A 17207-nucleotide genomic window follows, 5' to 3' on the forward strand; every position below is an offset into this window, starting at 1 on the left:
CTTTCTATAGAAACCAGTGACTTCGATAGCAATCACTGACTTTCCTTAGTTCCATAGCAACGAGTGTTTTCAATAGCAATGCAATTACTTTCAATAATAACTGTAAGAATCGTTTATTACCGATTCTAATTAAAATATATTTCTTACGTTAAACGTTGTTTGGCGCCAAATTATTTACGTTACGCGGTGAACAGTTTTGCGCGTCATTTTGACGTAATTGTTTGTAATGAATTTAAAAGGTAACTTCCGTTATATGTAGCGGCGTTAAACGTTAAAGCTGAAACTGTATTTTAAAGGTTTCGATGTGAAAGACATTATAGTCGGTATGATAGCTGCATAAATTATTTTGATTTATTTATTTGTTAACGGATAAAAAGAATTTTCTAATGAAGTATTTATTAATTTTATTCTATTGTTACGATTATTTATTTTATGGATTTTTACTGTACTTCTGTTTATTAAGATTCTTCGTCATAGGAAATAATTATTTAATTATTCTATTCTATTATTTATTTGTTAAGTTTATATCAGAAATGAATGTATTAGTTAATTACTTTATCATTTGTTTCAAAGAATCGCTTTGTTTTATGCTGATGTGTGAAAATAAAAGATATATATATAGAAGCGCATACTCGAAAAGTCTAGTTGTTATCCGAAATCCTTTACAATAACCATTTACTTTTCATAGCGAACAGTGACTTTTCTTAGCGAACAGTGACATCCATAGTAACCATTTACTTTTCATGGCAACCATTGACTTTTAATAGCAGCCAGTGTATATTTCAGTCAGGTGGGTGATAAAAGGGCCATCATGACCCTTTTATTCCACTAAGATTGATAGCCATGGTTAACCTTTTTATTAAGATCTATTTTCTCAGTAACTATCAAAGCTTGATGTCCATGTTTACTATCAAAACATGGCACTATTTCAGAAGACCAGATAATCCTAAAAATCATTTTTGCAAAGTTATGCCTCTTTTTATTTCTTATGTCAATACCTCAAAAACTGTCCAAGTTAATTACTTCAAACTTGAAATACTTTTCCAGTTTTTAAATAGGAATGCATTTCTAAAGAGTAGGTAAGTTTTAATTTATTTGTCAGAGTTATGCACCCTTTTGCCTTTTGATTTCTTGATTAACTTTTCTTTGGTTGAGGTACATTTCTAAAAAAAATATTTACTTTAAACTTTGAATATTTGTTCATTGTCAAATTAAAATTGCATATGTAGGTTGGTCGGTAATTTTGATAGCCCTTTTTCAATAATCATTTCTCTTGTTTGATTTAAAATATCTCTGTAAGGTATGTATTCATTTCAAACTTAAATTATTTGTTAACAATCAAGTGTAGATTAATCTGATAGGCATGTTTGCTGAGAGTTTCCCCCTTTTCTTGTTGGTTTTATTTTATTATCCAGCACAGAGAGTAGAGATGTGTACTGTCCCCATACAATTGTCTTCCTTAATATCCTTGTCGGTTTCAATGATCACCAGTCCGAGCTTTGCTCTTGTTCCCTCAACTGATTATTTTTTTGTGCTCCTTGGCTCCTTGCCGCGGGTCCTATGTTCCTGGGTTGTGTTTAGTATGTCTTTATTTATTATGAATGCCATCATGTTTATTGATCTTTGCTTTCATAGTAATATGTTTTGGTTAAACACTGCTTTTCAATAGTATTACAGTTTTACTGTGGTGGGGAGTTTATCACAGTGTTTAATAACTTTGTTCACAATTAAATGTCAACTTCTCCATGTGAATCAATGATAAAGTACAACTTTTTCATATGCAAAGCGTTTCGTCTTGTTATTCAAGTTAAATAACTCGTTATATATAGACAAACACACTTGCAAAGCTTGGCAGTTTGACTTAGCTACTTATAAGCGTCGAATTTCGAATTTTAAATAAGGGTAATAAATTTAATATAACAGAGTATAACCAAAGTTAATTATATATATATTAACTAAAATTGTAAATGGCTCTTTAATCATAAATTAGTCAGTTTTTTCTTGTTACATATTGTATAAATATCCTTATGGCAAAAATATTTATTACTTTATAAGGTCATAACCGTCCATAAATGAAAATATAAGAAAGGGAAAAGTCATAAAATTCCTTTCCCAGAATTGATGAAATGTATTTATTCAAATATTCAAAATATTTAAAAACAGTGTATATACGAAATATTAATAAGAACAAGTTTGGATTTATTTTTTTATTTTTTTTTTGAAATCACCTGTAAAATTCTCAATGAACATGTTCTTACCTTTAAAGCCGATTCCCGCATGAATTGTTTTGCGCCATCATTCCATATTGCAGGTACTGTCAAAACCCATTGAACGTTCTGTGCCACTATTTCCGCACCAGAAATTCGTTTGTTGCAGTTTTCAAGCACATCGTCTTTCAGGAATCGAATACTCATCGAAAAAACATCAATAGCAAGCAGTGATCTGCCCATTTCATCTTCCAACATAAGGTTTCTGTTGATTTTCTGTATCGATTAAAAATAGAAAATTTTCCCTTAAAACTTTTTATCTTTAAGACTAAATGAACAATTTTAAGAACTAAAGTACAAAGCATGAAATTAATCAACATAAAAATGTGTACATGTAACATGTAAGGTACAGCCATTTGACGGAGCTAATAGTTTTATATACCTCGCCGAGTTTTCTGTTTAACACCATTTTGAATCGACGAAAAAAATAGTAGGAAGCGTGCATATTATCTTCTATTAATTCCCTGTATCTGTTTTCAGCTTCATAGCCAAAGGATTCTATCGTTTTGCCGTCGGGTTTTACCAGTAAGCATGTAGGGGTTTTTGGAGTCTGTATTGAACCTGAATTCCAGTATCGTGCAGATATTTTTGTTCGATCTGATTTGAAATCGGTGAAAAATGAAGAGGCCCAACCTGAATACGCTGTACCAAGGTCAAGGGATGCCACCATAATTGTTCTTGGAGCCTGAAATTATTAGAAAGGAACATTTTTAAAGAGAGAACCCACGATAAATTAAATGTTGAATTATTTCCCGGCATCAATTATTTCATAGTCATAACATTATGTTTCTGGAGTATTTGTGACGATTACCTTGGACTAAGTGTCTTTTTCTATTCTATGTTTAGTCTTTTCACTTTCGAACCTAAAACTTAAGCACTTTTTCTCCATGTAATATATGAAAACTAAAATATCTTACCAATTTTATTATTTGTCCAGGCGTGTTCCTTTTACCAACGATTACAGCGCCTGATATAATGTCCGCCTTACTTATAACATTTACATTTTGATGCAAGAGTTTAACCTCTTCCTGTATAAACGCTGTTTCTGCTAGCTGTCCGAACATCAAAATTTTGTTCAGTTTTTCAGGTTTAAGTTCTGCTTCTATATGTGACAAAACGTCTTTCTTTGCCTTTTCAACAAAGCCCATAAACTTGTTCGTAGGTATTTCCAATTTGTCAGTACGCTTTCTCAAATCTCGAAATTTCCATAAATCATCTGCAAAGTTTGTTTTGTTAATATTTTTGTACATGTCTAGGAGACTCACGGGTATTTTGAGACGCACATTTACATTATCTTTGGAAAATTTTCTTAGTTTAGATCCAACATAATCTTTCATGTCAAAATACTCAGATGATTCTAACGCCTTGAACGTTTCAAACACTTCTTCACCAAAAACTTGTATCATGAAGTTTTCTATAGCTTCTTCTACTTGAAGCATACCAGTTTGAAAGCTTTTGATAGATGAACCACCTTTTGAACAGTCCAGTTTAGGTCCTTGCTTCATAATATCCGTTGTATCTTAAAAGAAAACACATTAAATGTTTAAAGAATATTTTAATGTTCATTATTCTGTTATTGACTATGACGATAAAAAAACAAAAAAGTAATATTAACAAAATGTCCATCCGCATTTGACTCACATAGTAAATCCCTTACTTAGGCTCATATTTTACTTTGATATCAGTTGAGCTAGATTTCTTTTGTAGATAAAACTGCATTATTGATATTACTAATACATACATATACCGATTTGAACTTTGATATTGGTTGACCCCAATTTCAACATAATGAATGCCTTCCGCCATCAGTTTTATCTTATTTTAGTCTTCATACTCAGGTGAGGCATATAGCGCTAACATGTATCGTTTCTACAAAATCTTTGATTCACCAAATAGATACCATTGTCTTCATTTGACATATGACATTGACCCCCAAAATCAAATCACTATTGCATTGTTTCAAAGTTTAATTACATAGAAACAACTAGCGCTACCGACGAGCGGGGGCAACGCTTGTTTTTTGATACTTTCTTCTAAAAGCAAGCAAATTTAAGGTTTAAACAAATATTTCAAAAGAAAATTTTGAATTTTAGTTTTTTTAATTTTTTTTTTATTTTGATAGGTAGGAGTAGTCACACTTGTTGTTCTAGTATAAATCATTTTCATGATGTTCATTGTTCAGTTTTACATTTTCATCTGTGCACAGGGTGTGTCTGGTTGCATGTCTTACTTTGCCTAAGTAAAATCCGTAAAGACATTAAAGACAAACATTATGAGAATTTAAGCAAAATTCAACAATTTGACCCTAACGGTTATGGTAATTTAAAGTTCAAGGTTAAGGTCGGTTCATCAATTCAGATGGTTTTGTCCCAAATAAAAACATTTAAGAATGAACATAATTCATTAATAAATTAGAAATTACAGTAAATTATATCAGAATCACTAAAAATTCAATAATTTAACCTTTAAGATCATGGTAAAAAATGAAACAAACTCATTTCTTAGTTTGATATAAAATAGAACTGTGTTCAAAGGACACGGATGCCCCCACTGACAACATATATATGGTATATAGTGAAAAAATCTTAAAAAGTTTAAGCAAAATCTGCCATCCGGTTTAAGAGGAGTTGCGTTCACAAAATTTCTACATAGTATATAGTGAAAAAATCAACAAAGGGCCATAATTCTGTTAAATTTGGTCGAAGCGAAAATTCGTTCCTTACTTCTATCTACACATTAAGGTTGTTCATTCCTGGAAGTTTAAGCAAAATCTGCCATCCGGTTTAAGAGGAATTGCGTTCACAAGATTTTGGGACGTACGGACAGACGTAGGAACGGATGGACAGACGGAAGTACGGACGGACGGACAAGTGCAACGCTATATGCTCCCACTTTGTGGGGGCATAAAAAGTTGTATCCAAAAAAATGTTGTGTCTACATATGAAGTTAATCCATGCATTCATTACAAAGTTATAGCCACTTACAGCAAAAAGATAATTGCAGTAATTTGACCTTCAAAGTCAAGGGCCGTCTTATTATCTTCAAGTTATATCCTAAAAAAATGTGGTCAATTGGGGCCACCCCAATTGTGGCAAAGTATGAAAATAATACACCAAGAAATAAAAAATATGCAACGGCAACAGGTACAATTATGCCGACATGACCATCATGACAATAACCGTTGTTGTTGTTGTTTAAATCGTGCTAGAAAAGAACTACACTTTTTGTACTATATAGTGTTGTTGTATGGTGATGAGGCAAAGCATCCGTTCACGAATGCAGTCTTGTTTTTTTCTTTCTTTCTGTTTGTTGTTTTATTGCTTCTCGCGACATTTCGCAAGACATTCAGTGTCAATTTTACTTGGCTATACATCAAAATACAAAGCGTCACATTGTAACTAAAACACGATATTCCTCATGAAGGTATTATGAAAGTACTTCTATTTATATACTTGGCATAAAGCATAAAAAAGTAAGATATATAAAACAGGTGATCTTGGAAACTGAATATTTTATAAAGGAAAGATATTAGATACACTTTGAAAAGTTATATTTGCTTTAGTGCTGAACAAAGTGTTGGTCGCGCAGTAAGCCCTCAAACAGTCGATCACAAAACTAAGGTGGCTGGTAGCGTCCATTTAAAAGCCGTAAAATATTTTACCGTCAGATAGTACAATGTCGCAGTCAACTTTAAAACACGCGAGATTTTATGTCGAAATTGTATAAAACGTTGCGACTAACAGAAACTCTTGAGTTTTCCTCCATTCTTCTGTAGTAAAAACTCAAGTTGTACAATGAAAACCGCGACATCTTATTTCTGCATAGTAGACTAAGCCACGCAAACATTTGCCTAACTTAAGATTGCGGCCATTCTATAATCTGCGATATTTTGTTTTAATGAAAAACCTTATAAAAAGTCGAGTTCGAGCACTAAGCCTCTCTTTTTTGTGCCGGGAAGTGCCTCTGCGCAAAACGTCGCGACTGAAAAATGCTATTACTCGCGGCGATATTTGGCTTATTTTATGAAACCGTTGTTGAGGACCAAAAGTCGCCGCCAATAATTTTTCTGCTCTGCACCTTTTTGTTGAATTTCTGCAACATTTGCAAAAACTGTATGCAAATTTCTGTCTGTTTCTACAAAATGGAATAAAATGTAGAATCAAACCATGGACGCTATTGTCCACTGAGGTAAACAGGAACCGGTTGAAGTGGGTGATGGTTTTGGACACAGGATAGTATAAAAAAATGAACAAAGGGCAATAACTCCAAAATAAGGCAAGACAGAGTTATGTTTATTTTTGCACTGCACTTTTATTAATGAGATCTATCTACCTACAAAGTTTCATGTTGATATTTCTTGTAGTTTTAGAGTTATGTTCCGGACAAAGTTCAAAGTGTAAAATAAACAAAGGGTAATAATTCAAAAATTAGGAAAGGCAGAGTTACGGTTATTGTGCACTACACACCTACTTAATAGGATCTAACTATTTATTAAGTTTCATGTTGATACTTTTTTTAGTTTTAGAGTTATGTCCCGGACAATGTTCAAAGTGTAAAAATAACCAAAGGACAGTAATTCAAAAATAAGGCAATTACGGTTTTATGTTTTTTGCACTGCACTTTTATTCAATGAGGTTTTATTTTCTACCTACAAAGTTTCATGTTGATATCTCTTACAATTTTAGAGTAATGTCCCGGACAAAGTTCAAAGTGTCAAAATGAACAAAGGGCAATAACTCAAAAATTAGGAAAGGCAGACTTACGGTTCTTGTGCACTGCAAACCCACTCAATGAGATCTATCTACATACAAAGTTTGATGTTGATATCTCTTATAGTTTTAAGGTTATGTCCCTGACAAAGTTCAAAGTGTAAAAATAAACAAAGAGCAATAATTAAAAAAATAAGCAAGGCAGAGTTACGGTTCTTGTGCACTACACACCAACTCAATGAGATTTATCTACCTACAAAGTTTCATGTTGATACCTTATGCTGTTTCAAAGTTATGTCCCGGACAAGGAAAGCGGACGGACTTGCCAACATTTGGGGTTTATGTGCTTTTTCTTTGATCTTTATGTGGCATTTTTCCCAATAAATCAGTAAAATTACCACATAAACCAGTTGGTTTATGGGATTTTCTCCTTTTTTAAACTAAAATTATTGACGGAATATAGCTCATAGACCATTGGATGTTCGCCCGGACGGACGGATGGATGGACGGACGAACAAGGCGGCGAGTATATGTTCCCCAAATTTTTTCGGGGAGCATAAAAAGGTTCCTTGCTGTTTCGAACAACTGTCATAAAATGTCGAGGTTTTTACGTTTTCCCGCGACATTTTGTACGACAAATAATCTAGCGGGTTTGAAAGTTGCCCGCGACATTATATGATAACACAATTAAATTTCTCGATGGTTTGAAATGCCACAACCGGCCAGACATATTTTAATGGTGTTTTGTGGGTTTTAAACTTCCCATTATTAAGATAAAGACTGTTCTATCTCACGGGATCATTTGATACTTAACGAAATATCATGTTTCTGTTGACAGTTGCATGTGATGTTCAGCCTTCATAACGATTTACGAATTTCAATTGAATATTCTAAAGCACATGTATAATCAATAAATCAATAAAATAGACACGATTTACAGAATTGTTTTATAAATAGACTACCTTCATTAGATAAAAAGAGTGGGACAATCTTTTAATATTTACAATCCTTAACAATTTCATAATCAATGATAGGTCATTAACCATAACGAGTATAAAAAAGCAAGCATTAATAAATGAATTCCAGCTAAACAGCAGAATTAGACAGTATGAAGTCACTTTAACAACCGATCATCTTTAAAACCCATTTACGAACTGCATTTATTTCAAAAAGTTTCCAGTAAAATCTCTGCACGTTTTTTACAGTTTACCTTCTGTTCACCAAGTCGCTATTGCAGCCACATTAAAACCGATTTTATTTTAAGTGGTCACAAAATGCATGAGAATTGGGTTCACCGTTTACCTCGACATCAATAGGGCCCGTAAGTCTCGTTTACTTTCACTTTCGATTTACCACTTCCGGGTACATCGGCAGACTTATTTACCGTTACGCATATAGGTAACCCGAAGAACTCGAGGGGTATAGAAGTTAAATTTGTTTCGGTCCTCTTCAGATTTGAAGGAATGGATAGCACGGGTCAAAAAATGCAGGTAGGTTAATTATCTGACGGAAAAACGAGGGATTTATAGAGTTTAATAAAACTAGTTTATTTTCGGATAGTGACAATTGTTTCGGATGTTTTGTCAAGGTAGTGAATTGTAGTTGTTTAGCTTTTAGTATTGTTTTAAAACTACTGATGTGAGAAATTAATTCAAACCATTTTAACTTGTTGAAATAAACAATGGAGAAACATTTTAATTCTAGTGTATATTAAAGTTATACAAAATTCGGACATTGCACAGTAATTCGGATATTTTTCCCTTCCATTTTATTCTTGTTCCTTTTTCAGTTATATATACATGTTAATATGGTACCAAGCAAATTATGATTGATTTAAAAAATATTATATTTGATTAAACCATTTCAGATGTATAGACAAGGAGGTATATGACAAGTATAGAGTATACAGTTGTTCAATATGGACCATTAATCAACTGTTTGCACTGCCTATGATCCTGAAATATCTATACATCAAAGGTAAATACATGTAAATACATGTAAAATAATTGATCAATTTTTAGTTGAGATTGGAAAGATAAACAATTATCCAAATATATTAATAACTTGGATTTCACTGCATGATAATTGATAAGTAAATAAAACATTAAAAATAGTCATGTTTCAAATTCAAGAAGATCAATATTTTTGACTGTTATATATTATGTGTTGTTGTTTATCTTTAATGTTTATTTACTTCAAATATGAAATTTTTCTGTCAATCATGACCAGTTTATTAAATGTAATGTAAATATCATTTCTAGTGTCTTACACTTTTTGTCCATGAAGACCTTTATTGCAACTACCATCTTCCAGTTCCTTAATTTGAGAATGATATCAGAGAACACACAGTTACAGTGAAATATTAGTTTAATATAAGCCACTGAGAATAGTCAAATGTACTTTCCTGAAGAAGATGAATGACATCCAGCACAAAAATCTCAATGTATAAAGAGTATGATTTTATGGTGTTTGACACTATGAACATGTTAATGTCACAATGATAGAAACAGAGTAAAATATCCACATTTCATTGCAGTTTTTAGTATTAAAACTAGATACTCTATATATACCAAAGCTGATAACACACCAGAGATAAGGTTTTTCATGGAATCACAGTATAGTCATATGACATTATGGACATTAAATGACTATGAAGTAAAGATTAGCAAAAATATTATATATCATCTACTACTAATATTGTGAGGTAATCATTGATAAGCTCACAAATTTGCATTCAAAGCTTTGATATCAAGCTGAACATTTTTTAATTAGAATATGATTTATAACTCTATGATAATTTGTTCATGTTAATTTTCAAAGTCTTTACATTTGTAAAAGGAAATATTCTTATTCTTGTATCAGTAGACATTCACAGTGTAAAGTTACATTGTCAAAATAACTAATAATAAATCCAAGTGCTTTCCTGAAGTTTTTCTTCCACTGGAAAATCAGTGTGATATATATGCTAAGCAGTGCACTATAAATTGTGTAAAAATAAAAGTTTATTAAACTTATGAACTGTTTTTTGTTTCTACTATTTGGCATATATTTATAGCAGTGCTTGATCATAAGAGTTCATCTGCAAAATAAGTGTCACTGTGTACTTTAATTCTCTAACAGCAATGGCTTAGATTGCTTGAATATGCAAGCATTGACTATATTAAAATACTATGCATGTCATTTGAATTTTGTCTGTCCTGAAATCGAAACAGACACTATCCAAATAATATTGATGAAAAGTTCTTGACAGCTCTTCAATGACTACATTTACACATATGTACATGGACAGAAGTTAAAAGCATTGTGTGGTGTTTTTTTTTGTTTGTTTTTTGAAACATTGACAATTTTGAAACAGTTCCAATGGGTATATTAATGTATCAGTGATGTAATTGTTTTGTATCAAGTGCAAAACCTAAGTTTTTCATGTATTGTATAGATAATTCACTTTTTGTCAAATGTCAACAGGTTCAATACATTATAAAATAGGTAATTTGAAACCCAAAGAAGTATATGGTATGTAATAACTACCCCTCTGATACTAAAATCTTCAAGGAATGCAGAATTGCAAGTCTTCTCCAATTAAGAGAGAGACTTGGGCTTACAAGGGCTAGCAAGCTAGTGTTTTGCTACAGAATACTCAACACAGATGAATTGCATTAATATTGTTTACGGGTTTACTCTGGTATTACTACCTGCCATGTACAATGCAAATCATGGCTTTTCTAAGAGCAGTGAAAGGCTATAACTGGAAGGAATTTTACACATCTTGCCTCAGAAACAAGTTTTTCATTGAGATGATTTTTATGATATTTAAATAATGGTTAAAGATTACATTACTTTTACAATTATGTCAAAACCAAAAAAGGCAATTTCAAATAATAATATGATTTATTAGAGCTAGCAGACACGTAAACAACGATAAGTCAAATACAAATTGAAATAATGAATCAGTGTTATGCAGTATACACATAAACACTTTACAACATCAATGAAAATAAATGTTATTTAAACAAAGATAGAATGATCTATTCATGAGAAATACAGAATGAATAGGAACAAAACCGCTTTAACAAATGTAATAGAATATATAAGCGGAAATAATTAAAAATGAAACATAAACAGATTAAAAACATGCAATACAGAACTAAACAAGCTAAACAATAAAGAACACAAAAAGGGCGGGAGGGAGTGGCAAAATCGAAGAAAACAACCGACTGGAAACGTGTCTTGACAAAAACTGTAACTAAAAGGCGCCAAAACCTAACTTAAATACAGTTTGGCGTAATGATACAAAAGTGACCCTTGACCTAACTGGTGAAGTAACCAATCAAAAAGGTTGTTTATTGATATACAACAAATGGAATGGAGTAATAGTACAAAAATGACCTCTGACCTATATAAAGAACAACCAATGAGAAAGGCTGTTTTATCCATAATTAAAAGATTTTATTGTAAACAAAATGCTTCAAATTATGTCAAAACCAAAAAAGGCAATTTCAAATAATAATATGATTTATTAGAGCTAGCAGACACGTAAACAACGATAAGTCAAATACAAATTGAAATAATGAATCAGTGTTATGCAGTATACACATAAACACTTTACAACATCAATGAAAATAAATGTTATTTAAACAAAGATAGAATGATCTATTCATGAGAAATACAGAATGAATAGGAACAAAACCGCCAACTCCCGGCCAAACATAAAGCAGAACAAAATTATATACAAAAGCATAATATATAAGTACAAGAAATGTAAGTTAACACAGAGCTACCATCAAGACAATTACCAAAAATATCATTACTCTAAGGGATTAAACAGTTTTAAGTAAATATATATAAATAAATAATAATTCTTAAAGGAAGCTCTGTGCAAAATTACAAGCAAACAAAAAGTAAATTAAAAGCAATAGCAAAGCAAAATAACAGCATTCAAAAATGATGAATCAAGATGTCAGAAAAATGGGTACCCAAAGATAAAGATGAAAAAAGAAACAAGGGTAACGTCAAGATACCATTACCACTTATTCCCAAATCCTCAAAGGAGTAAATATACCTCCTTTAAAAGGAAAAACTCACAGATGATATAAAGATGCTAACATCATATGAGCAACAATAGCCGAGGAAATAAAATACTTCCCTCAAAGCTAAAACAACCCAAGTCTACAATATGATATCCCATTAAACTGACATCAAGATGAAAATAATAAAATGGATGCTAATATACAAATGTTACAATACAAGCAAATAGAAAATTTATGAACAAAGAAATTTATGTCATGCAAGAAATAAAATGAAAGTTAAAGAGGAGCACAAAAACAAAATAAAAGTTGCTCCTTTTGTTGTTTGCAATAGAATAACACTTCTGTGCCACAAGTTGGGAAGATCAATTATTTTTAACTATTTTTTAAAAATAAATTACAAAGCAAATTAGCCTTTCAGTAAATGAGCCACTGTACGAATGAAAAAATTACGAAGGAGTCTAACCCCTTCAAAATTTAAGTGCAAACCACCGTCTCTGACTGCGAAAACCTCGAGATTTGGTTTACCACAGTAAAAGAAAGGACGATAGGAATGAATGAACTGACAATGACGTTCTTTGCATTTAGCCTCTAACCTCTGATTTAATAACTTTACCTTAGAACTAGTCTGAGAATAATCAACTGGACGAGGAAGTATACTTGAAAAAACAATATGAGTCGATGAAATACTACGAATAACTGTAATCAAATTATTAAAATAACTCAAAATTTGATCAACTGACAACTTGTCATGAGAATTAACATCATTAGTTCCAACATGAATGATAGTAAAAGGCTTGTTGACCAAAGAGGGGTCACGTTGAATCTTGGTTGTTAATCGAACCAAATTAATTCCTGGAAAAGCATGAACCCTTGTAAACCAAATGCCATCCACATGTTTAGCAATTGAGTCAGAAAGAATATGAACTCGTACATCTGCAAAGAGAAATTCAAAAACTGAATTCTACAAAACATCAAACATTTTAGTTAAAATGTGTGCCTTATCAGACCAATTTAATTCTAAATATGATTTGTAAGCATCTGATTTCCAATCACCAAGCAACTGAATATGCTCTGGGGGAATATTGGAACGATGAGCAAGGGTTGCAAAACCCCTCCTGAATGAATGAGTAGAAAAACTTTCAGGAGATAAACCGATTAAAGATATACACTCCCTTAATTTTTTTTGAAATAAGTAATAAGAAATATAAGAACCATTTGTAAGAGTAAATGTGATGTTAGTTCTAGTACAGATGAGAGTAGCAAAGTGTGGTTTTGCTCCATGTGATGCTTCTTTTTCCAAATATTTAATCATGTGACTTGGAAATAATTTAGCCCCCGAATGATTCTTAACTTTTGAGGTTTTAGAAAACAAAATACTTGTGTCATACAAATCTACATCTATTGGAAAACCAAATTTCAATAACTCACAAACCTGTAAGTCATTATAACCATGAAGCATTCTTGTCATAAATGCGGTATCAATCTTATGATTAACCGGAATACGACAACCCTCAAAATTAAATTTACCGGAGGCTTTAACCTGTCTAGCAATGTCCAGCTTGTTTAAAGAAGATAAATTTAACTGATCTTTAACAGAAAAACAAACTTTACACTTTCTGTTATGACTACAAAAACAATCAAAATCATTTGTGTCTTGAAGTTTTAGAGAATGTTCCATATTCCTTTTACAAAAATCAGGTAAAAATAAATCAACTAATTTATTCTCAGAAAAAACACAATTGGACAGTCACTGATTAGCGTGTGGACATGCACTGGAACATTCAGGATGAGGTAACTCTTTCTTGTCTACATCCCAACAAGTCGCACAGATATGCTTAGCAAAGTGAGTTTTACCTCCCTTTGATGTGACAATATGAGCAGATTTAAATGAACATTTGTTCCTCTGATATTTTGAGCAAAACCACACTTTGCTACTCTCATCTGTACTAGAGCTAACTTTAACCTGAGGAATATTGTACCTGGGATTTGGCTTCAACTGTACTGACTCAGATCTGAATCTAAATTTTTGACAGTGTCTGGCCAGAACAGCTGATTCCACATACTGAAAATCATCGCCCCAAGCACTATGACCAAGCTCTATTTCTCTTAAAACTGCAGCATATAATGATTTTATAACATTGAAATCATAAGAGCTGTTGAGATACATTAACTTTCTCAAAAAATTCAAACGACCTTGTTTTTCTTTCCTACAAATTCCTGAAGAGCAAATAATTTCCAATTCTCCAGCAATAAATAAGTTGAAATCAATATTATCAAAAGATACATTTTGGTTAACAAAATCAAAGCGTAAATTAGAATGAGGATATTGCTGTTTAAATTTAACAGAATCTGACGATCTTGAAGCAATTCCTGATTTAACCTTATGTGTCTTATTTCTACCACTTTTAGATTTTTTACTTTGTTCCAAAGAGTTATCTAAATCACTATCAACATCTGACGTAGAAGCACACGATGAATCACAACTAGAATCAGTGTCTGAAGACTCTGAACTTATCAAGCCTAAATTTGCAAGTTCCTTCTTAGCCGCTTTTCTTAAATTGGACATTTTGCGTAAAGCATTTATATCAAGTGACGTACCTTCTGCACCGGCATGTGAAGATTTGGATGATTTCTGCCCTCGAGAACTGGAAGTAGTGGGACGAATATGTCTGCCCTTCTTTCTAGACGATAAATCTGAAGCTTGAGGTTGAAGGGACTTCTCTAACTCACTAACAAACGCTTCTTTCTCCTCAACTTTCTTACGAAGAATTTCTAATTCTCTCCGCTCCTGTAAACGAGCCTGATGCTCATCCAACTCACTCAAACGCCGCAACAACCTCTCTTTTTCCTCTTTTTCGGCCAAATCTGAACTTGGACGTAATTCCGGAAGTACCTCAGGCGGTGTCACAGTAGAATCTTCTTCATTCAAATCAAACAACTGGCTGGGAGAAGCCAGAACAGGTTCAATTAATTGCCTCTTGGGAGTAAATCCCTTTCCCTCATTCATAGCTTTATAGTCAGGAACTTCTTTGTTTCTAGCTGATCTCCTGTCGGTCATATTGAACAAATTTCAAAAACAATAAAAAATACCTGTCCTTCAAAAGATAAATACACACAAACAGGCTAGTCCCTGAACAACTGACGATCAAATAGTTCGCTACTCTACATCGTATATGATGAATGGAAAACTGAAGGAAACTTATCAATATGAAATTCGGGCACAGTAAAAACCCTTTCCAAAAACAAAATCGAAGAAAACAACCGACTGGAAACGTGTCTTGACAAAAACTGTAACTAAAAGGCGATATAAACCTAAAATTAAATACAGTTTGGCGTAATGATACAAAAGTGACCCTTGACCTAACTGGTGAAGTAACCAATCAAAAAGGTTGTTTATTGATATACAACAAATGGAATGGAGTAATAGTACAAAAATGACCTCTAACCTATATAAAGAACAACCAATGAGAAAGGCTGTTTTATCCATAATTGAAAGATTTTATTGTAAACAAAATGCTTCAAATTGCAGTGATCATGGTGATAATATGAAATGAAACTCAATCAAGATAGAAACATTTTAATGCTGAACATTTATCTTTTTACCATTCCTGTTACTTTACAGTCTATTTATAACAAATTTATCTTAACTGTTTTGAAACTACATGATGCCTGGTTGAAACTGTTTTGGACAGCCATTTGCAGAAGATAAATTATCTTGGAATAATTAAGTTAATACAAAGTTACAAATGACAGGTTAATTATTTCTAATAAAGACAGGTTATTTATTTCTAACAAAGACAGATATTTTGTTTAACATTTTTACACTGACATATATCTTTGAAGTGTCTTCAACCTTAGTTTTTATTAGAATACAAACATTCAGTCAGACAGTTTACACAAGACATGGAGCTTTAAGAAGCTTTAATTCAGTCAAAATCTGTAATGGACTGCCATGTCTCTACCACTATGTACTCCAAGACTGTGTATGGACATTTCCTTTCAACTATGCCTGGTGGTATCACTATTTGACTTCTAATCTGATGGTGAACACTCCAAAATAAATCAAGAGCCATGACAAGTACTCAAGATCCAACCAAGAAATCACATACCTGTATATAAAGAAAATTTATCATGAGTTGAAAGCAATAATAATTGGTCAGCTATAAATTTCAAGCATTTTCATATTGTCATGAATAGAAAATAATGTTGAAAAGGAAGAAACACTTCTTGGTGTCCTAGTTTAACTAAAAAATATGACCCACTCACTTGAGAAAAATACTTAAAACAGTATTTAACATGAATTAACTACATATGCCATACTGTTTGTTTATTTACCTACACTGTAATTATTTACAAAAATGAGAACATTATATGTAATACAATAATATTTATTTTTCATTAATGTAGTTTAAGTAGGTTTAATATATATATCTTACCAAAACGATTTTACAGCAGAGCATGCATGTGTATTTACATCGGATACCAGTTCACGTCTTTCATCTCACCACTGTCCTCAGTCTAAATACAGGAGCAAAATATTTCATTGAATTTTATGACAATTTAAATTAGTTATAATACTATATACAGATTGACTGTTTGTGCTTTATAAAGATAATAATTATAAATAAATAATATTTTCAGTTGGAAAAAATATATTCAACTAAAACACACTGATAATCATATTGAAACGTTTATCCGAAATATGCGCTGTCCGAAATTTCTAAACATTATATACTTCTGAGAGATAATCAGGTAGCGCTATAGAAAATTGATAAAATCAAATTCACCAGTCTGGTGTCAGATGCGAATGATGTTGTATCAAAAAACAAATTTATTAGATTTACATGGAAATGAAAATATTACAACATTTATTGGGATAAACTGAATTTGAAATGACACACCCACCTGAAGATTATACGAAGTTGTCTTTCAGTGATACTTGTTCACAAGATGAAACCATTTGCATTTCGTTACAAAACAAAAAACTCTGCCAATTTCCACATATCATTTGCTTTTCCATGTAAGTTTTCCTTTCCCATCGGCATACAAGTATTATACTACCCAATATAGATAAGCAATGTTGTTGATGTTTGTTTGTACCCGGAAGTGCAAAATATCGTGAAATCTCGCAAGTCACATGACGAGACTTACATACCCTATTACTAGGTGTATGTTGAGACCATTGATGTCTTAAAACTGTGTGA

The 17207-nt window shown here is 32.1% G+C and overlaps 2 protein-coding genes and 1 long non-coding RNA gene across 3 annotated transcripts in view; all 3 read right to left on the minus strand.

The window, feature by feature from the left end:
- Nucleotides 1-22: 22 nt before the first annotated feature.
- LOC132719935 (uncharacterized) overlaps nucleotides 23-17207 on the minus strand; it is a 43398-nt gene continuing 26213 nt past the window's right edge. Inside the window, exons 5-7 of the mRNA XM_060703896.1 lie at nucleotides 3185-3786; nucleotides 2650-2952; nucleotides 23-2483 (exon numbers count right to left, since the gene is read on the minus strand). Coding sequence (XP_060559879.1) covers nucleotides 2208-2483; nucleotides 2650-2952; nucleotides 3185-3786 — 1181 coding nt within the window. The 3' untranslated portion in view covers nucleotides 23-2207. The remainder of the gene's footprint in view (nucleotides 2484-2649; nucleotides 2953-3184; nucleotides 3787-17207) is intronic.
- Nucleotides 10890-15216, minus strand: LOC132719934 (uncharacterized). Its single transcript, XM_060703895.1, has 2 exons — nucleotides 14602-15216; nucleotides 10890-12936 (listed from the first exon to the last, which is right to left on the minus strand). Exons 1-2 carry the CDS (start codon nucleotides 15059-15061, stop codon nucleotides 12410-12412), a joined length of 987 nt encoding a protein of 328 aa, XP_060559878.1. The 5' UTR covers nucleotides 15062-15216; the 3' UTR covers nucleotides 10890-12409.
- On the minus strand, nucleotides 15744-17066 carry LOC132719933 (uncharacterized). The gene is made up of 3 exons (XR_009624285.1): nucleotides 16909-17066; nucleotides 16440-16521; nucleotides 15744-16112 (listed from the first exon to the last, which is right to left on the minus strand). It is a non-coding gene; the product is annotated as an uncharacterized LOC132719933 (long non-coding RNA).

Source organism: Ruditapes philippinarum, unplaced genomic scaffold (genome assembly GCF_026571515.1).
Source record: "Ruditapes philippinarum isolate M1 unplaced genomic scaffold, ASM2657151v2 ctg9997_1_1_1_1, whole genome shotgun sequence".
In the NCBI taxonomy this organism is placed as follows: domain Eukaryota; kingdom Metazoa; phylum Mollusca; class Bivalvia; order Venerida; family Veneridae; genus Ruditapes; species Ruditapes philippinarum.